General features: G+C 35.7%; 1 protein-coding gene across 1 annotated transcript in view; it reads left to right on the top strand.

Annotated features, from left to right (window-relative positions):
• LOC103540832 (disintegrin and metalloproteinase domain-containing protein 32-like) overlaps nt 1–21,624 on the top strand; it is a 67,311-nt gene that overhangs the window by 43,636 nt on the left and 2,051 nt on the right. Inside the window, exons 4-9 of the mRNA XM_070606850.1 lie at nt 1,042–1,117; nt 6,099–6,175; nt 7,417–7,594; nt 17,841–17,909; nt 18,665–18,709; nt 21,431–21,502. Coding sequence (XP_070462951.1) covers nt 1,042–1,117; nt 6,099–6,175; nt 7,417–7,594; nt 17,841–17,909; nt 18,665–18,709; nt 21,431–21,502 — 517 coding nt within the window. The remainder of the gene's footprint in view (nt 1–1,041; nt 1,118–6,098; nt 6,176–7,416; nt 7,595–17,840; nt 17,910–18,664; nt 18,710–21,430; nt 21,503–21,624) is intronic.

Consider the following 21,624-nt stretch of genomic DNA (forward strand, 5'->3'; position numbering starts at 1 on the left):
TTTATATAGGTGTAAACGAAGCACCATGAATGAACAAGATGCATCTATAAAGGTGAGGGTTATAAAAGGCCAGAAGGAAAAACAACCCAGAATTAAATGCCATGAAAACATTTAAGGAAAGAATCAAGGATCTGGATTGAAGGGACTTACAAAAGTAGACAAAGTTATGAGAGAAATCAGAAAGAAATGGTATGATTGAAGTTGAAGAGTAGATGATTTAAAAAAGGGGAATGTGGTCAACAATATGAAGTGCATCAGAGTAGTTTTACTTGACTTCAAGCTGCCTTTTGGATTTGACGACTACAGGGTCATTAGTAAGCTATATGAGATCACTTTTAGTGGGAGATTCCTGACAGAAGCTGGTCTGAGTGGTCTAGTTATGTTACATTGGATTGAGGAGTGAGCACAAGGTGAAGAAGCATAACTAAAATAGAATATTAAGTACAAGCAATTCTACCAGAGAAGGTTGAACTTAGACTTGTAGTTTCAGTACCTATGATCAGATTAATATGACGTTCACACAGCACGCTTCCACTTCATTATAGAGGTAATACATAGGCAAGGTAGTAAAATTTAGAAAGGAGGAAAGAACAATAAACTCTTGTAATCCTACATCCACTTCATATTTTTGTAAGTTTTAAAATGCTTTTCTCTCATCCTGTAGTCCCTTCTCCTTAATAAAGGAATCCATTAATATACGAAAATTATTTTGAGTAATTGCGCATTGCTTTGAATAAAAATTACATATACGTCAAAAGAAACTACTACCTTTGTCAGGAGTTGACAGACTTTTTCTCTAAAGGCCCAGATAGTAGATATTTTAGGCTTTGAGGGCCATACTCTCTCTGTCAAAATGACTCCACTCTGCTGTTGTAGCATGAAAGCAGCCATAAGCCATACATAACAGAATGGGTCTGCCTCTGTTCCAACAAAATTTTATTTATGGAAACCGAGGTGTTTGAGGGTGTTAGTTTGCTGACTGCTGCTTTATATGTTTCAAAAAGAATAACTTTTTAAATTACCTCTCTTTTTTATATGCAGATTTTTTTTAGCACATAATTTTATGGCTTATTTGTATAAAGAAGGATCTATGAATTCTTATTCTTCAAATGTTCAGGTAAGATTTAAGTTCTCTGTTTTACAGATTTTTAAAAACTTTTTACACTGAAAATACTTTCCTAATACAGAGGACTTTGTAGTCAGAGGGGATATAATTAGGGGATCCATTTATTGCCTCATTTTTACCATTATTAGACTTTCCCAGTCTTTTTTTATTGTGTAAGGTTCAGACATACAGCTTTATAATTCAACACCTGTATGCAGTACAAAGAGATCACCACCACAAGTCTAGTTACCATCCTTCACCATACAGTTGATCCTCCTCACCAATTTCACCCACTTCCTCACCCCCTTCCCTCTGGTAACCACTACTCTCTTCTCTGTGAGTTTTTGTTTTATTTTGTTTGTTCATTTGTTTTGTTTTTTTAGATTCCACATATGTCTGAAATTGTATGTTATTTGATTTTCTTGGTCTGACTTACTTCACTTAGCCTAATACCATCAAGGTACATCCATGTTGTCGCAAATGACATGATTTCATTATTGTTTTATGGCTGAGTAGTATTCCATGTCTTCTTTATCCAATTCATCCATCAGTGGGCTCTGAGGTTGTTGCCGTATTTTGACTATTTTAAATAATGCCGCAATGAACATAGGTGTGCATATATCTTTTTGAGTTAATGTTTTTGTTTTTTTTTTTTGGATAAACACTCAGAAGTGGTATTACTGATTCATATGGTAGTTCTATTTGTAATTTTTAAAGAAACTTCCAAAGTGTCTTCCATAGTGGCTGCACTGATTTACATTCCCACCAACAGTGCACAGGGGTTCCCTTTTCTCCACATCTTTGCCAACACTTTTTTTTTAAAGATTGGCACCTAAGTTAACATCTGTTGCCAGGCTTTTGTTTGTTTGTTTGTTTCTTCTCCCCAAAGCCTCCCAGTACACAGTTGTATATTCTAGTTGTAGGTCTTTCTGTCTCTGCTATGTGTAATGCCACCTCAGCATGGCTTGACAAGCAGTGCCAGGTCTGCGCCCAGGATCCGAACTGGCGAAACCCTGGGCCACTGAAGGTGGAGTGCATGAACTTAACCGCTGGGCCACAGGGCTGGCCCCAGCACTTGTTTTTTTTTTTCTTTTTGATAAGAGGCATTCTGACAGGGGTAAGGTGATAGCTCATTGTGATTTTGATTTGCATTTCCCTGATGATTAGTGATGATGAGCATCTTTTCCTATGCCCATTAGCCATCTGTATATCTTCTTTGGAAAAATGTCTGTTCACGTCCTTGGCCCATTTTTTAATTGGATTTTTTTTGATGTTGAGTTTATGAGTTCATTATATATTTTGGATATTAACCCATTATCAGATATATGATTTGCAAGTATCTTCTCCCATTTGTCTTTTTGTTTTGTTGATGATTTCCTTCACTGTGCAAAAGCTTTTTAGTTTGATGTAATCCCATTTATCTATTTTGTTGCCTTTGCCTGAGGAGACAGATCTAAGAAAATATCATTAAGACTGATGTCATGGATTAATTGATCATATAAGCGTGGATTTATTTTTGGGCTCTTTATTCTGTTCCATTGATCTATGTGTCTGTTTCTGTGTCAGTACCATACTGTTTTGATTACTATAGCTTTGTAGTATAGTTTGAAATCAGGGAATGTGATTCCTCCAGCTTTGTTCTTTCTTAAGATTGTTTTGGCTGTTCTTCTTTGGGATCTTTTGTGGTTCCATACAAATTTTAGGATTATTTGTTGTAGTTCTGTGAAAAATGCCCTTGGTATTTTCATGGATTGCATTGAATTTGTAGATTGCTTTGGGTAGTGTGGACGTTTTAACAGTAGTTCTTCCAATCCGTGAGCACAGTGTATGTTTCACTTTTTTTGTGTCACCTTCAGTTTCTTTCATCAATGTCTCACAGTTTTCAGAGTACAAGTCTTTTACCTCCTTGGCTAAATTTATTACTAGATATTTTGTTTTATTTTATTTTGAGGAAGATTAGCCCTGAGCTAACTGTTTTCTTCATCTTTTTTCTGAGGAAGATTGGCCCTGAGCTAACATCTGTGCCCATCTTCTTCTACTTTATATGTGGGATGCCTGCCACAGCATGGCTTGCCAAGCGGTGCCATGTCTGCACCCAGGATCCGAACCAGCGAACCTTCCACCACCGAAGCAGAACATGTGCACTTAACTGCTGCACCATGGAGCCAGCCCCTAGATATTTTTTTTGATGCAAGTGTACATGGGATTGTTTTCTTAATTTCTCTTTCTGATAGTTCGTTATTAGTGTATAGAAATGCAACCAATCTCTTTTTTTAACATTTATTTTTTAATTGCAGTAACATTGGTTTATAACATTATATAGCTTTCGGATGTACATCATAATATATTCTGAATTCTGTGTAGATTACATCATGTTCACCACCCAAAAACTAATTATAGTTCATTCCCTCATATAACACAACCAATTTATGTATGTTAATTATGTATCCTGCAACTTTACTGAATTCACTTATTAGTTCTTAGAGTTTTTTGGTGGATTCTTTATGTATTCCATCTATAGTATCGTGTCATCTGCAAAAAGTGACAGTTTTACTTCTTTCATTCCAATTTGGATGCCTTTTATTTCTTTTTCTTGAGTAACTACTGTGACAAGGACTTCCAATACTATGTTGAATAAGAGTGGTGAGAGTGGGCATCCTTGTCTTGTTCCTGTTCTTAGAGGGATAACTTTCAGTTTTTCACTATTGTGTATGATGTTAGCTGTGTTATCATATGTGGCCTTTATTGTGTTGAGGTACTTTCCTTCTATACTCATTCAGAGTTTTTATCATAAATGGATGCTGAATCTTGTCATATGCTTTCTCTGCCATCCATTGAGTTGGTCATGGGATTTTTATTCTTCATTTTGTTAATGTGGTGTATCACACTGATTGACTTGCAGATATTGAACCATGCTTGCGTCCCTGGAATAAATCCCACTTCATTGTGGTGTCTGATCCTTTTGATGTATTGTTGAATTCAGCTTACTAATATTTTGTTGAGAATTTTTTCACCTATGTTCATAAGGGATATTTTGCCTGCAATTTTCTTTTTTTTGTGGTGTCCTTGGATTGACAATCTTTCCTTTTTTTTACCCCTTTCCCCTCCATCAATAAATCTTATGGATTCTCTCCTTCAGAGTTATATCCAGATCCACCTTCTTCCTTTGTCTCCATCCACTGATACCACCCCTTTTACAAGTAAACATCATATCTAGTTTGGATTATTGCCATAACTTCCTGAAAAACTTCCCTAGTTCCACAGCTTGCCCATCTCCTTAGTCAATTCTCAACATGGCAACCAGATAGATCTTATTGACACCTAGTCAGATCATGTGCTTCTCTGTTGAGAACCCTCCACTGGATGACCTCCTGTGGCTCTCAAAGTGAAAACCAAAGTCATTTCATTATCTTACAAACTTTATATGATCTGGTCCTCTTTACCTGTCTGACCTCATTTCCTGTTGTTTTCTACATTGCACATCTGTTCCAGCCACATGGATCTCTTTGTTCTTCTTCTTCTTCTTTTTTTTTTTTTGCTGAGGAAGATTTGCCCTGAGCTAACATCGGCTGCCAATCTTCTTTTTTGTTTTGTATGTGAGCTGCCACTATACAGTGTGGCCACTGATAGACAAATGGTGTAGATCCACGCTTGGGAACTGAACCTGGGTCACTGAAGAACTTTGCACTTCCTATGTCTTTTGACCCATATGCTTTCTGTTTACCAAGATACCTACATGTTTTTCTCTCTTATGTCATTCAAGTCTTTGCTCAAAACCACCTTACTAGTCCTTGACTAAACAGGGCAGGGCTTTTGGTCTGTTTTATGCACCGATGTATCCTTACTGCTTAGAAAGATGCCTAGCACATAGTTAGCATATAATAAAAATTTGTTTAGATATTAAATTTGACATCATGTTTTTTCATGGATGTATTGGATAGGACCATAAGTTTCCTTTTCTTGGTCCTTATCCTCCTCTTAGTTCCAACATAAAGCAGTGTGTTAATAAGAAATCTTACCTTGATTTCACAGAAATTTATAGCACAGTTGAATCTTTGGAAATCATATAATCTTCCATTTTTTTTCTGTGGCGATGTTTACCATTTCTCTAGCTGAATTGTACTGTGGTCAGAGACCAAACTTTGTCTGATTTCAGTTCTTTAAAATTTGTTGTTGTGCTTCATGGCCCAGAATATGGTTTCATTTTTGTAAATGTTGCATGTTCTTTAAAAAGAAAGTGTATTCTACAATTTTTGAGTATAGTATTCTACCTATATTAAGTTATCAACATGCTGTTCAAATCTTCTGTATGCTCTGAATGTTTGATTTATCAGTTACTCAGAAATGTATGTTCAAAAATCTTTTACTATGATTATGCATTTCTCTCTTTTTATTATTCTTTCAATTTAGGCTTCATATACTTTGAAGCTATATTGTTAAGTCAATAGAAATTTGTCATATTTATATCTTGCTGGTGAATTTGAAACTTATCATTATGAAATTGTGATACTTTCTCACTAGTGATGTTTCTTGCCTTTAAGTCTACCTTTCCTGGGTTAGCATAGCTTCAGAATCCTCCTTTTGGTTTGTGTTGGCATGGTATATCTATTTCCAGCTCTTCAATCTTCCTTTGCCCTTAAATACTAGATATATCTTTTCAGCAGAATTTTAGATTTTTAAAAACCTCAGATTCACAGTCTTTGCCTTTTAATTGATGACTTACATTTATATATTATAAAATAATTTTACTTAAAATATAGATAATGCTTTGGAAGCAGGGTGTAAAATAATAATCTCAAGTATTAATCTGAAAAGAGTAGTTAGTATAGTGAAAGCGGGAAATATGGGGAGACTTTTTTCTGAGTATTCATACTGATATAAACCACGTAGCCTGTGAAAAATATTCAGAAAGTTCTATTAAGTATAAAAGTAGGAAATCATTAGAAAGTTTTGTCAGTTCCTAAGTAACCACTTCACTTTTATTCTTTCCTAGACTCAATGCTACTACCAGGGACATATTGAAGGATATCCAAGTTCTGTCGTCACACTCAGCACATGCTCTGGACTGAGGTTATGTATTTTCTATCATTGATATGCGATCACCATATTTATGATATTTGGCTGCAGTGAATTTATGTTTATACTAAGTGGGAGCTGGAAGAGGATTCCGTGTGGAGATTATTCAGTGGTATACTCCTCTGAACGTGTTTCTTTTATTATTTCTCCTCACTTCCCTCACTGACCAGACACATTTCTAATGTCCTTGAAGGTTTAGATTTCCTGATCTCCTTGCTCTATATCTGTTTTTTTTCTTGACTATATAAATGAGGATTGATCGTGCTTGACTATAGAAAGTTAGAGGAACTAAATTTAGGAAAGCTTATTTTTTCAGCAAATAGAGTATTTTTGATATGTACCATGTACCAGCTACTAGCCTAGTGTTTGCTGATATAAATATAAATAAAGATAAACAAGGCATGCTTTTTCTCAAGGAAAATTGTCTTCAGAGAGAGAAGGCAAATTCTATATTAACAAGTCATTATTAATATAGTGCTCATATGTTTCCAGTAATATCACTATTTTAAATGCTCTAAGAATTGTAGAGTTTCCTCCTTAGTGCTTAGAGTTTTCGATTCTGTCAGTAAATTTTTCACCTTCATTTTGCAGTGTAGGATCCTTGTTTTTACAAAGAAATGTTCCTCAGTGCTTTTTACATGGAACTCTGAAATTTGGTTTTTAGGGAGTAGTCACTTGAACTGTTACCTGTATTCAGGGGAGAATAGTTATAAAAGTTGTTTACTCTTTAAAATCTAAGATTTTAATTTCTTATTCATATTATGTGCATAAACAAAATTAACGTTTTCATAATTACTGTTAAATTTTACTTTTATAAATGAGATTCCTTATTGTATGTCCTTTTGTTATACAAGCAATGTAATCATTTTTCAAAAGTAGTGCAAACTAGACAAAAATACATCAAAATTTCTATTCACTATTGCTTTCATTAAGTCTTGACTTGAAGGACAGGGGAATTATTTGACCACTTAATGCTGTGTACTTGTATACCTAGCAATGGATTACATAATTTCTGCTGTATTTATAACTATAAAGAAAATGAAATGAGAAGTTAGTTTTGAGGATTGGGGAAGATATTTTGTCTCTTCAGAGTCATCGCCAAAACATAAAGAATTTAGGTCTAAATACTGATCTCAAAAATGTTCTGTATCTTCTTTGTTGTTTTTGGATTCTGTCAGAGTTTTATGATATAGAATTGATTGCAAGCACTTACATTTTTATCCTTAATTTTACAGAGGAATACTGCAATTTGAAAATGTTTCTTATGGAATCGAGCCTCTGGAATATACAGAGGAATTTCAGCATCTTCTTTATAAATTAAGGAATGAAAACAATGGACTTGCAGTACTTACTGAAAATAACCGAGGCATAGAACAAAACCCAAGGGCCTATAACTTTTTTATAAGTGAAAAAGTGAGTTGTATATGCTTTATTACTACTTTCAAGGCAGTTATTGCTTTTAACTTATTTTTAAAAGTGAATTTATTACCTGTTGTATAGCTGTAGCAAATATCCTTTCCTTGAGACCATGCTTGCCTTTTCTTAACCTTACAATTTCCTTTAAACATACATCACCTTTTTCTTCTTGCAACAATCTATCATTTTCTTTTTATGACCAGTTTTATTTTAATTCTTATTTGTCTGTTACATACTTATCTTTCTAAAAAATAACCAGTGTGTATTCAATATAAGCTTAAAATCTCAGTTCCTGCTTTTGTCTCTATGTTCCTGGAAATTATTCAATAAAGTCAATATTTATAAATGTTGCGTTCATAACCAAGGAGTCAACATTAGTTAAAATATAGATATAATTGAAATGTGGTAAACAAGATTGTCATGTATGGCCGTGTAAATTGTTCCATGTATACCCTGCATAACTGCATGTTTTAGTCTCCATTAAAGTAATTGTGAAGGAGAAAATTTTTGTGCCAGTAGAAGTGGCATAAATATGCATAGTTTGAACAAGAGGTATATGGCAGTGTTAGTGGTCCCAGTACATGTTCTACCCATCATCTGTCAGTTAAAAAACAAACAAACAAAACCCTCAGAATTTAGGTGAGCATGTAGGAAAAGACTACATTTCTCAGCTTCTCTTGCATCCATTTGGCACCATGTGACAAAGCTATGGCTAATAACTAATGGCTAATAAAGCCATAACTTTTAGTTATGGCTAATGACATGTGAGCAGGTGTAATATGTGTCACATCTGCATTTAATTCTCAAGGAAGGGAGCTTATCCTGTTTTCCTTTTCCCTTTCCTGCTGACTGCAGTGTGGACATGTTGATACATCATAGTTCACAAGGATGAGGATGGTACCAAACGTAGCAGAGCAGTGAGGTAGAATGAGCCTCACTCCTGAAGCATTTACAAGACCAAACCACCATACCTCTTCAGACTTTAATGTGAGAGAGAAATAAACTCCAGTATTGTTTAAGCCACCATTATTTTTATGTCTCTGTTATAGCTTCTAATCCTATATCCAAAATAATAGAGGACTGAAATGGACTATGAAATGTATGTGCAGCACCAAAGTATTCAGTGCTATCAGATATAGGCATATAATTTAAAATGAAATTTTAACTGAATACTAAAAATTTTCTTTTCCTTCTAAGGATTTAGGAGGGTAATTGACAGTGGCTTGGATTACCCAGTATGGTAGACAGTGTTGGTGCTCTGCCCAGATCCCCTCAGATATTTTTTTACCATATTTTTGTGGATATAGGGGAGGAGGGTGGGACACCTTGTGTTTGGTTGTGCTTTTGCTTTTAACGCCTAGATCTGTGACTCTTTTTAAAAATTTATAGCTAAAATTTTTTCTTCCAGTTTTATTGTGATATAATTTTCATATAACATTTTATTAGTTTAAGGTGTACAACATAATGATTTGATATATGTATATATTGTGAAATGACCACCACAATAACTAGTTACCATCTATCAGCATAGTTAGAAATTTTTTTTCTTGTGATGAGAAATTTTAAGATTTACTCTTTTATATATGTCGACTTTAAACGTTCACCACTTGATCATAGTGTATGATAATTTTAATGTATTATTGAATTTAATTTGCTAATAACTTGAGAATTTTTGTGTCTTGTTCAGGGCTATTGGCTTTTAATTTTCTTTCCCTGTGACTCTTAGTTTCGATCTTTTCTATCTTCTTTTTAGTCTCTATTTCAATTATTTCTGCTCTGGTCTCTATTGTTTCCTTCCTTCTACTAACTTTGGGCTTCATTTGGTCTTCTTTTTCTAGCATCTTGAGGTATAAAGTTAGGTTGTTTATTTGAAATCTTTCATCTTTCTTGATGTCGGCATTTATTGCTATGGACTTCCCTCTTAGAATTGCTGCATCCTGTCGACGAAATAATCCATAACCAATCTATAAATGAAAATTTGGGAGAGTTTATTCTGAGCTGAAATCTGAGGACCATGGCCTGGGACCTTTCTTCCCGAAGGAAGAAAGGGCACCAAAGAAGTGAGGTGTACAGCGTGGTTATATACCCCCAAACAGGACGTTTCACATATGATTGAAATGTCCCTCCCACAATAGTCACAAGATTGCCCTGTTGGCACAGGGCTTGATGGACACAGCAGGTAGTGGGTCTGCTATCTCGGAGGGCATAGCAGGAGGCAAGTCTATTGTCTCAAGCTGGGTGGTCACAGGTGAGTGCAGCAATCAGTTCCTAGCCTAAGGAATGATGCTTAATCCTTAAGGAAATGCCAACGTTGGGAGGGGGAGGGAAGTTGCACCTTTATCTCAAGGGCCTTTGTTCTTGCCATAGTAAATGTTTTAAAGCAGATATACAATGCATGCTCAATGGCCACAGTCAGTCCCTTTTGGAAGAAATAGCAAAGTCAGGCCGAATTAGGTTTACACCAAATGGCTTCCTCATGTACCCCAATATATCCTATTGCTTGCCATTTCTATTTGTCAATCCCTCAAGTTTTTGTATGTAGTATTTCCATTTTCATTTCTCTCAAGGAATTTTTTATTTCTCTTTTGAATTCTTCTTTAACCCATTGGTTGTTCAGTAGTATGTTGTTTAATCTCCATATATTTATGAATTTTCTGTTTTCTTCTCACAATCGATTTTTAGTTTCATACTATTGTGGTCAGAAAAGACGCTTGATATTATTTAAATCTTAAATTTATTAAGGTTTGTTTTTTTCCTAACTTATGATCCATCCTGGATAGTATTTCATGTGTGTGTGTAAAAAATGTGTGTTCTTTTGCTTTCGGATGAAATGTTTCACCACTTGATCATAGTGTATGATAATACATAGTGTGGTCTATTGTGTTGTTTGTGGCCAATGTTTCCTTATTGATTTTCATCTGGATGGTCTATCCATTGATGAAAGTGGGGTATTAAAGTCCCCTATTATTATTGTATTGCTGTCTACTTCCCCCGTTAGGTCTGTTTATATATTTAGGTGCTCCTATGTTGGGTGCATAAATATTTGCAAATGTTATATCTTCCTGTTGGATTGATCCCTTTAACATTATATAATGACCTTCTTTATCTCTTATTAGTCTTTGTTTTAAAGTCTGTTTTGTCTGATAGAAGTATAGCTTCCCCAGCTTTCTTTTGGTTTCCATTTTCATGGAATATCTTTTTCCACTCCTTCACTTTCAGTCTGTGATTGACCTTACATCTGAAGCAAGTCTCTTGTAGGCAGCATATAGATGACTCTTGTTTTTATATCCATTCAGCCACTCTTTCTCTTTATTGAATAATTTAATCCATTTACATTTACATTCCCAGAAAGATTGGGCTACTCAATCTATTTGCTTTCTGCTGTGCTCTGGGGCTCGTAGCCAGATAAGAACTCTTTCTCTGTTGCTGTCTTGTGGGAACTGGGAGCTAAGCCTCACTGGCCACAGGAACCAGGTGACCTACTGATGTCCTCTGGGTGGCAGCCACAAAAGTTAGGGTGCCAGCTGAGTGTAAACCTCCTTTCCAAGAGATAGTAGTAACCTGAAGCAAGGAAGAGGGAGTGCTCAAAGATTGTACCCTCCTGCCTCGTCTTTGGAGAGTATTTCAGTAGGCCCCTGAATTGTGTTAAATTTGATGCCTCCCCAGGCTGATGCTTTAACATAAGCAAATAAGCCTCTCACAGAAAGTCTGGGCTCTTTTTAGTCAGCTGCCTTTGTGCTGGGTCCTGGGGTTGGTAAGTCTGTACGTGCAAACTCTTTAACAACTGTTTATCTGTTATCTTGTGGATGCGAGCAGTATTGGTCATCAAAGCTAGACGTTCTGGGTGCTCCTCGCTCAGGGCAAGTCTTAACAGTGAGGTGCCAGATATAGGTTCAAACCATTCGCTCCTTAGGGAGAAGCTGGGGTTTTCAATTCCTTCCTGATTGTGGATCACCCTTCTGGGGGTAGAGTTTATGATGAGATTGTGACTCAGCTTCTACTACCCATGTGAATCAGCAATTCAACTTCTGGGTGTTTATCTAAAGAAAACAAAAATACTAACTTGAAAAGGTGTGCACCACATGTTCTATGCAGTATTATTTACAGTAGTCGAGATATTGAAACATCCTAAGTACCCATTGATGGATGAATGGATAAAGAAATTGCGGTGTATATATATATACAAGATGGAATATCATTTAGTCTGAAAACAAAGGAGATGTTGCCATTTGCAATAACATGGATGGATCTCAAGGGCATTATGCTAAGTGAAATAATGTCAGAGCAAGACTAATACCATATGATCTCTCTTACATGTGGAACCTAAAGGAAAAAAAACCAAGCTCCTTGATACAGAGACCAAGTTTGTGGTTTCCACAGACAGCATTGGTGGCAGAAGGGGGCAAAATGGGGGGAGGGGGTTACAGGGGTTACCAGGCAAAAGCACAACAAAACAATGCCAGTGACAGTTTGACTGATTTACCATTATGTTGTCAGAGCTAACCTGCTTTTCATAGTGGGTGAGTAAACAATATTTGCTAGTCAACTTTTGGTTTAAAAACAACAACAAAATACCTCTTCATGTATATTTTGTATTAAACATGGGGAGTGGGAATTGTATGCTGCAAAAATAGCCTATAAAACCTATTTGTTTCAAAAGTAAAATTTATAATAAAAATACTTTCAATTTTATGATTTCTTCCTTGCCCCATTGGTTAAGAATGTTTTGTTGAATTTCCATGTATTTTTTAATTTCCCAATTTTTTTTTTCTGTTATTGATTGGGAATATCATTCCATGTGGTCAGAGGAGATACTTTACATGGTGTAACTCTTTAAAAGAGTTATTGACTCATTTTGTGACCTAACAGATGGTCTACCCTGCAGAGTATTCCAAGAGCACTTGAGAATAATGTGTATATTCTGCTGTTGTGTGAAGCATTTTGTATATGTCTGTTAGATCTCTTTGGTTTATAGTGCTGGTGAGGTCCTCTATTTCCTTCTTGATCTTCTGTTTAGTTATTTTATCCATTAATGAAAGTGGGGTATTGAAGTCTCCAACTATTATTGTAGATCTCTCAATTTTCCCCTTCAGTTTTTTGCTTCAGATATTTTGTGGCTCTATTTTTAGGTATGTATATGCTTTTAATTGTATATTTTCATAGATTGACCCATTTATCAATATATAATATCCTTCTTTGTCTCTTTTAAAATTTTTTGGCTTAAAGTATATATACTTTTTCTGATATTACTGTTGCCATCTCAGTTACTATTGGTTACTTTTACATGGCATATCTTTTTCCATGCTTTCAGTTTCAACTTTTTCTGTCTTTGGATCTAAAGTTAGTCTCTTTAGACAGTATATAGTTGGATCATATTTTTTGATCCATTCTGCCAATCTCTGTCCTTTAATTGGAGAGTTTGATACATTTACAATTAAAGTAATTAATGACAAGGAAAGATTTACTTCTAATTTTATCATTTTCTATATGTTTTATATATATTTTTGTTCTTCAACTATGCCATTACTGCTTTCTTTTGTTTATTTGATTTTTTACTTGTGTATTGTCTTGATTCCCTTCTCATTTTTTTCTGTATATTTTTACTTAATTTCTTAGTGCTTACCTTGGACATTATAATTAACATCTTAAATTTATAATAATCTTGGTTTTAATTAATGTCAGTTTAGCATTCATAGTTTACAAAAATCTCTGCTCCTATATATTTCTAATCCCTTTATGTTGTTGTTGTCATAAATCATATCTTTACACATTGTACTCTCATTGAAATTAATTTATAATTATTTCTTTATGCATTTGGTTTTAAATAGTATGAGAAAATAGAGGAGTTACAAGCCAAAAAGATAATAATACTGGCTCCTGTATTTACCAAAGTAGTCCCATTTACTGTGTTCTTTATTTCTTTGTACAGCTTTGAGTTACCTAATGTACTTTCATTCTGGCTTGAGAGACTAACTTTGGTATTTATTGAGGATAGTGTATTAGGGCTATCAAAACAAAGTACCTCAGACCAGGTGATTTAAACGACTCAAATTTGTTTTCTCACAGTTCTGGAGGTAGAGATCTGAGATCGAGGTGTTGGCAGGGTTGATTCCTTCTGAGTCCTCTCTGTTTAGCTTGTAGATGGCTATCTTTTCCCTGTGTCTTCACATGGTCTCCCTTCTGTATGTGTCTTTATCCTAATTTTCTCTTTTTATAAGGGTACCAGTTATGACTAGGGCCCACTCTAATGACCAAACTTAATTACTTCTCTAAAGGCCCTATCCCCAAGTATAGTCACTGGTGGTTAGGACTTCAGTGTATGAATTTTGAGAGGAGACAGTTCAGCCCATAACTGGCAACTCTACTGGCAACCAACTCCCTTAGTTTTTGTTTATCTGGGAATGTCGTAATTTCCCCTTCATTTTTGAAGATTAGTTTTCTTAGATGCAAAATTCTTGGTTGACGGTTTTTTCTTTCAGCACTTTAAATGTCATCCCACTGCTTCTTGCCTCCATGGTTTCTAATGAGAAATTGGATGTTAATATTTTTGAGGATCCTTTGTTCATGATGAGTTGCTTTCTACCATGCTATTTTCAAAATTCTGTCTTTATCATTGGCTTTTGACAGTTTGATTTTAATGTGTGTTGGTGTGGATACTTTTGAATTTACCCCACCTAGAGTTTTTCAAATTCCTTGGATGTGTAGATTCATGTCTCTCAACAAATTTGGAAAGTTTTCACCCATTAGTTATTCAAATTTCCTTTCTGCTCCTTTCTCTTTCTCTTCTTCTGGGGACACCTATTATGCATATGTTGATATTCTTGATGATGTCCCACAGGTCTCTTAGACTCTGTTCATTTTTCTTATTCTTTTTTAATTCTGTTCCTCATACTGAATAACCTTGATTGATTTCTTTCTTTGTTTTTTAGGAAGATTAACCCTGAGCTAAGTTCTCTTCTTTTTTGCTGAGGAAGCCTGGCCCTTAGCTAACATCCGTGCCCATCTTCCTCTACTTTATATGTTGGATGCCTACCACAGCATGGCATGCCAAGCAGTGCCATGTCTGCACCTGGGATCTGAACTGGTGAACCCCAGGCTGCCAAAAAGCAAAATGTGCGAACTTAACCACTGCACCACTGGGCCGGCCCCGATTGATTTGTTTTGACATTTGAATTTTCATTTTTGTTACTATATTTTAAGCTTCAGAATTTCTCTTTTGTTATTTCTATATTTTTATTGTTATTCTTTACTTGGTGAGACATCATTCTTCTCATTTCCTTTAGTTCTTTCTCCATGGTTTGCATCTTTGCCTGTTAGTCCAATGTCTAGGCTTCCGTAGGAATAGGTTCTGTTTCTTTCTTTCCCTGCGAATGGGCCCACACTTTCTTGTTTCTTTGCATGCTTCAAATTTTTTTGTTGTGAACTAGACATTTTGAATATTACAAAGTGGTAACTCTAGAAATCAAATTTCCCACCCTTCTCATGGTTTGCCATTCTTGCTTATTGTGGGTTATAGTTTGTTTGTTTAGTGATTTTTCTGAACTATTTTTGTTATAGACTATGATTTGTTTCTAAATCTATTTTCCGTTAATGATCAGCTAATGAATTGATAGAGATTTCCTTAAATGACTGTAACCAACAATAAAAATGATAAGAACAACAAACTCTTCTGGTTTTTGCAGTTTGCCTCTGTGTGTGGGCATTCCTGCAATGCTTATCCTGCTCATTTACAACTCTACCTTAGCCTTTACTCTTGTTTGCACAGTACCTAAAGGTCAGTCAGAGGAGAATGCCCGGCACCTTCTCAACACTTTACTAAGCCTGTATCCAGCCCTGGGCTTGTGTGACCTTTTAGATTTCCTGGTATATGCTGAAGCTTTTCATAGCCTTTACTCCCACACGTATCTCCTCCCTCAGCCTCTTCTTCCCTAGGCTTTTCAGTGTGCCTGTTGTTTGTCCTATCTGTTATCCCTTGTGTCAGGTAGCTGCAGCTAGTGTTTTGGGCTTTAAATGCTTTTGACAAACACCAGCTGGGTACCCACTCTAACCCAGTGAAAGTTCCAAGATGAGAAGACAGAGGCAAATCCTTGAGTCCATCCTTTGGGAGACACTGGACAGCTCAACACACAACTGTAATTCTTTGAAAACAAATTTGGTATTGCTACTCTGGCACCAGTAAGCCACATCAGGAGCAGGGGCCACCATCCTCATGACTGCCACTGACAGTGGAGGATGTGATGGCACATGGGTAAATTCAAACAGCACAGTGCTCTCTTACAGAAATTCAGTAGCTTCCTTCTTCATGAAGCATTCTCCTGGTTTTGGCTGGGGCAATGGGTGTGGATGGGCCCCTCGTTTCTTATCTAGCAGGCTGGCTCAGGCTTTTACAAATGGTGTTTAAATAGGGTTCTGAGAGTAGGAGTAACTGTATGCAAGGCTTCCTGAGACTCAGACTCAGAACTGGCAAACTGGGATTTCCACTGCATTAATTGGTTAATGCAAGTTACAAGGCCCAACCTATACTGAAGTGAGAGGAAATAGGCTCATCTCTTGATGGGAGGCACTGCAAAAAATGTAAAGGTTTAAAAAAATCTTCCACACCTAAATAATTTGTAGAGCAGAAGTTTAATTTATTTCTGACATGCAGATGAAATAGATGGTTAGACATGCTATTTCTTTTATTCTTAGCTGTGGATCTAATGAAGGTTATATAGCTTCACAACCAATGTTCTTATAACTTAAGTCCATTGCCATGAAACTTAAAACACTATATATTGATATTAACCAATTGTAAAAAGCAAACACCCTAGCATATCCTGTAAGTGCTGTGGTAAAATGGATTGAATGCTTAAAACGTAAGACCTTAAATAGTAAAACTTGTAGAAGAAAACATAAGGAAAAAACTTCTTGACATTGGTCTGGGCAATGATTTTTTTGATATGACACCAGAAGCACAGGCAAAAAATGCAAAAATAAGCAAGACTACGTCAAACTAAAAAGCTTCCGCACAGCAAAAGAAACAGTCGACAAAATGAAAAGACAATCTACAGAATGGGAGAAAATAGTGGAAACTGTATAGCTGATAAGAGGTTAATATCCAAAATATATAAGAAACTCATACAACTCAATAGCAAAAAGAAATAACAAGATTTACAACTGGCAAAGGACCTGAGTAGACATTTCTTAAAAGAAGACATACAAATGGCCATCAGATATATGAAAAGGTAATCAACATCATTAATCATCAGGGAAATGCAAATAAAAGACAATAGTGAGATATCACCTCACGCCTGCTAGGATGGCTGTTACCAAAGAAGACGAAAGATAACAAGTGTTGGCGAGGATATGGAGAAAAGGGAACAATTGTACACTTTGGTTGAGAATATAAATTTGTGCAGCCACTATGGAAAACAGTATAGAAGTTCCTAAAAAAATTTAAAATGACCTGTCATATGATCCAGCCATTCCACTTCTAGGTGTATGTTCGCAGGAAATGAAATCAGTATCTTGAAGAGATATCTGCACTCTCTTGTTTGTTGCAGCATTATTCATAATAGCCAAGATATGGAAACAACCTAACTGTGAGTTGAAGAATGAAGGATCAAGAATCAAGATAATGTGACATATATGTATAAACTTACACAATGGAATATTATTCAGCCTTAAAAAAGAAAGAAATGCTGCCATTTGTGACAATATGGATGAACCTGGAGGGTATTCTGCTAGGTAAAATAAGCCAGATACAGAAAGACAAATGCTCTGTGATCTCACTTATGTGTGAAATCTAAAGTAGTCAATCTCGTAGACGCAGAGAGTAGAATGGTTGTTGCAAGGAGCTGTGGAGAAGGAGACATGGGGAAATGTTGGTCAAAGGGTACAAAGTTCTAGTTATGCAAAATTATTAAGTTCTGGAGATTTAATATACAGTAAAGTGACTATAGTTAACAATACTGTACTATAAACTTGAAATTTGCTAAGAGGGTTGTTATTGCAGGCTCCCCCAACCCCCCAAACACACACAAACAAAACGGTAACTATGTGAGGTGGATACATCAGTTAGCTTGATGGTGGCAATTATTTCACGATGTATATGTTTATCAAAATTTCAAGTCTTACACTTTAAATATGTGTAATTTTTATTTGTCAATTATGCCTCAATAAAGGTGGGAAAAAGATCGTAAAAGTTCAAAATAGATAATTTATGGAAGTTTTTGTTTTTAAATGCTGTTTTTCTTCTTTCTAGTCAGAATCAGCTGTTCCAGATTTAATTCCTCTTTATCTAGAAGTGCATATTGTGGTGGACAAAGTTTTGGTATGTGTTTTGCTTATTCTTTGCTTTTAAATATTTGGTGTGATTGTGTGATTATCTCTGGCTAGAAAAGAACTTAAGGATTCCGATCTTCTTACTAATATGTCATGGAGAGAAAAGTGGAAATATGGAAATATTTGCAAACTGAAAAACCATATATTCAAAATTACACTAGTTCTCTCAGAAATGTTTTGTTTGAAATCTTTACATAACAGTCCTGCATAACAAAATGATTTTTTTGCTGTTACTTTACATCATTAGGACCTCTCTAAATCCATGGTGTTTTTTAATAGTGATATTGTTTTAAGTGAATTCTTTAAGCTTTTAATTCTTGTTTTAGGGCACTTGAAGAGCAGTATGCAGTCTGGGGAATGTTTTGCCACATACAATATTTATTGGCACAAAAGTGATGATAGGGTAACTGTTTATGAGAACTGTTTACATTAATGTGTCGAGATTTATTTTAGTAGTTTTTAATGGTGCACCTATTCTATCCTGTTGTTTACCTGATCTAAACGTACCTCTAGATCTCCAATTCCCATAAACAATTTGAAGATCTCTGAACTTTAAAACCTTGCGATGATAACTTAGTTTGTACTCAACCAGGTGTGGCTTTATTTCACCTATATTTCAAAGATCTCAGAAAACAGGCAAATATATACTTTCCAGATTTTGCTCTGATGATAAACATTTGATTGTCACACCTATGGAATACCACAGAGAATACGAATGATACTCATCACCAATTCTATTTGTAGGATCGTATAGCTCGTCGGAAAGCTAGAGTTGAGGATCAGAGACAGGTGAGATTTGGAGAAGGATATGAAAATACTTTATTAGCTTGTAGGGAAAAGAGTGAAGGGAACATTTAAGAGAAAGCTCAGGTATTTCTAGTAAAGATGACTAAATTTCCAGGGAATATTTTGGATTATGAAAATCATTTTTTTCAGGATTATGTTACAAATTTTTAGTTGTTTTAAAAGCTCTTGTCCAAATTTCCAGGTCTTCCAGCCATATAATACTGATTAAATATCCCCTTTCCATGTTCTTATGCATATTTTCATATTCTTTAATATCAAGCCAGCTATGACATCTGTGTTACTAGATGTCAGGCATATAAAGAAGAACAATAGTGATATTGTATTCAGTGACTTCACAAATTTTAAATCCACAATAGTAGCCTAGTGATTTCAGTGCCATGATAGAGGGAAGAATATGGTACAATAAAAACACAGTCCAATAATGTAGAAAGACATGGAAACACACAGTTGTAACTTGGGGTACTATAAGATAATGCAAGTAGGTGTTTTAAAATGTAGGTTTTATTATTATTCAGGTATGGTAAGGCCAACAGATAAGGAGATGATTGCTATTGGAAGGATAGTTTATTATTCAGAGTTCCAAAAAGGAGAGGGCACACCACATCATGCAGAAACCACATAGGGGAGAAACAGGGTAGGTCAGGAGACAGAGAGAGCAAGGGGAAAACATGAGCAAGGAGCCTTGATTGTGGTTTCTGTGGGAAGGAACGGGCAAGGCAAGGTAAACGGGTTCAGACTAGGCTAGTTTCAGTGGATTCTGGGGTGTAGGGGTTGTCTCTGGTTGTCTGGTACCTGGCCCTTGGGTGATTAGGGCAGGGGAACAATGGCTTGGAGTATAAGAGCCTGATAATGGAGGTGGTTGTGGGTTGGATTCTGGATTGATTAGTTGGGTAACAGGGGGAGGGTAGGACCAGGGAAGACTTTGTGAAAAACCTTCCTTTGCAAGGGCAGATAAGTATGAGAGAAGGTTCTTTTCAGAAAACTGCAAGAATTTTAGTATGATTAATACACAGGATTGAAGAAGGGAAATGGAAAGAAATGAAGAATTGACATGATATTTGAATTTTATCCTAAACGTGATAGAGAGTCATTGATAGATTTTGAGCAGGGGAGTGACATGTTCATGTTTTCATTTTAGAATCATCATTTTTGTAATAGTGTAGGGACTGGATTGCTGGTGGGAAAATTGGAGAAGGAAGAACAATTTAAGAGACTATTGAAGTAATTAAAGTAAAAATTTATAAATTAGTAGTATTAGGAATAGAAAGAAAATGACACTTTTAAAAGTTACTGATGAGGTTGAATTACAAAGACTTGTAAATTGATTTGATTTATTCATTCATTTAATAAATTTATTGAGCATCATCTAGATGCCAGTTAGAGTTCTATTTACTGAGGACACAGCAGTTAATAAAACAGAAAAAGTTATGCTGTTATGGAACGTGTAGTATAATAAGTGTGGGAGGTCATAGATAATAATACTGTGCACTAAAGTACTGGAAATGTAAGTAGGAGCAGATTTTTGGGGGAGCCTGATGAGTTTAGTTTTGGATGTGTTTAATTTGAGGGTCCTCTGGAGCATCCAAGTGATGGTGTTCTCTAGAGAGATGATTTATAGATATGGAATTTGACATTGGCACATTCCACAGAGCTTATTCAGATTTCAGCAGTCATATGTACACTCTTTTGTGTGTTTTTCTGTAGTTTTATGTGATAGTATCACATATGTAGCCTTGTGTAACCACTAACACAATCAAGACACTCAACAGTACATCACCACAAGACTCTCTTACATTATCCCTTTATAGTCATACCCATCTCTCCCCCCTTTGCTATACTTTTTTTACCTCTGGCAATCACTAAGCTGTTCTCCATCTCTGTGATTTCGGGTATGTTGTATAAATGCTATCATGTATTATGTATCCTTTTGAGGTGTTTTTTATATTCAGTATTATTTTCTTGAGGTTTATCCAAGCTGTTCCATATATCACCAGTTCAGTTCCTTTTTTATTACTGAGTAGCATATTATGGTATGGTATGAATGTACCACAATTTATTTAACCAGTTAACCTTTGAAGGACACATAAACTGTTTCCAAGTTAGGGCTATTATGAATAAAGATATTGTGAACATTCACTTATAGGATTTTGTCAGCATCAGTTCTTATTTCTCTGGAATAAATGCCCAGGAGTACAATTGCTGGGTCATATGATACGTTCATTATTTGTTTTGAAAGAAGCTGCCAGGGCCAGCACGGTGGCGCAGTGGTTAAGTTTGCACGTTCCGCTTCTCGGTGGCCTGGGGTTCACCCGTTCGGATCTCGGGTGTGGACATGGCACCGCTTGGCACGCCATGCTGTGGCAGGTGTCCCACATATAAAGTAGAGGAAGATGGGCACGGATGTTAGCTCAGGGCCAGGCTTCCTCAGCAAAAAGAGGACGACTGGCAGTAGTTAGCTCAGGGCTAATCTTTGTCAAAAAAAAAAAAAAGAAAGAAGCTGCCAAACTACTTGCCAGAATGGCTATACAATTTTGCATTTCCACCAGTATGTATCATTGAGCCAACTTATATTCACTTTTCGTTACTGTCTTATTTTGAACTGTTTTAACCCCAAAGCAGCCTCAAACCTCTGAGAGTAGATGGAGAGTAAATCTTAAATATATTACATAACAAATTGTGTTTAAAATTAATTTTGTTTTTCAGTATGATTACTTGGGCTCTGATAGCATGATTATAACAAATAAAATCATCGAAATTATTGGCCTTGTAAATTCGGTAAGTATTGTCCTTTTCATACTAGTTAGAAAGACTCATCCTGGTGTTGAGTGATAATTTGCATGAGTTTGCTGTGGCATTGCGTTATAATTAAGTCATCCGTATAAACTGAGTGAGGATTT

This window comes from Equus przewalskii, unplaced genomic scaffold (genome assembly GCF_037783145.1).
Source record: "Equus przewalskii isolate Varuska unplaced genomic scaffold, EquPr2 contig_7247, whole genome shotgun sequence".
Classification (NCBI taxonomy): domain Eukaryota; kingdom Metazoa; phylum Chordata; class Mammalia; order Perissodactyla; family Equidae; genus Equus; species Equus przewalskii.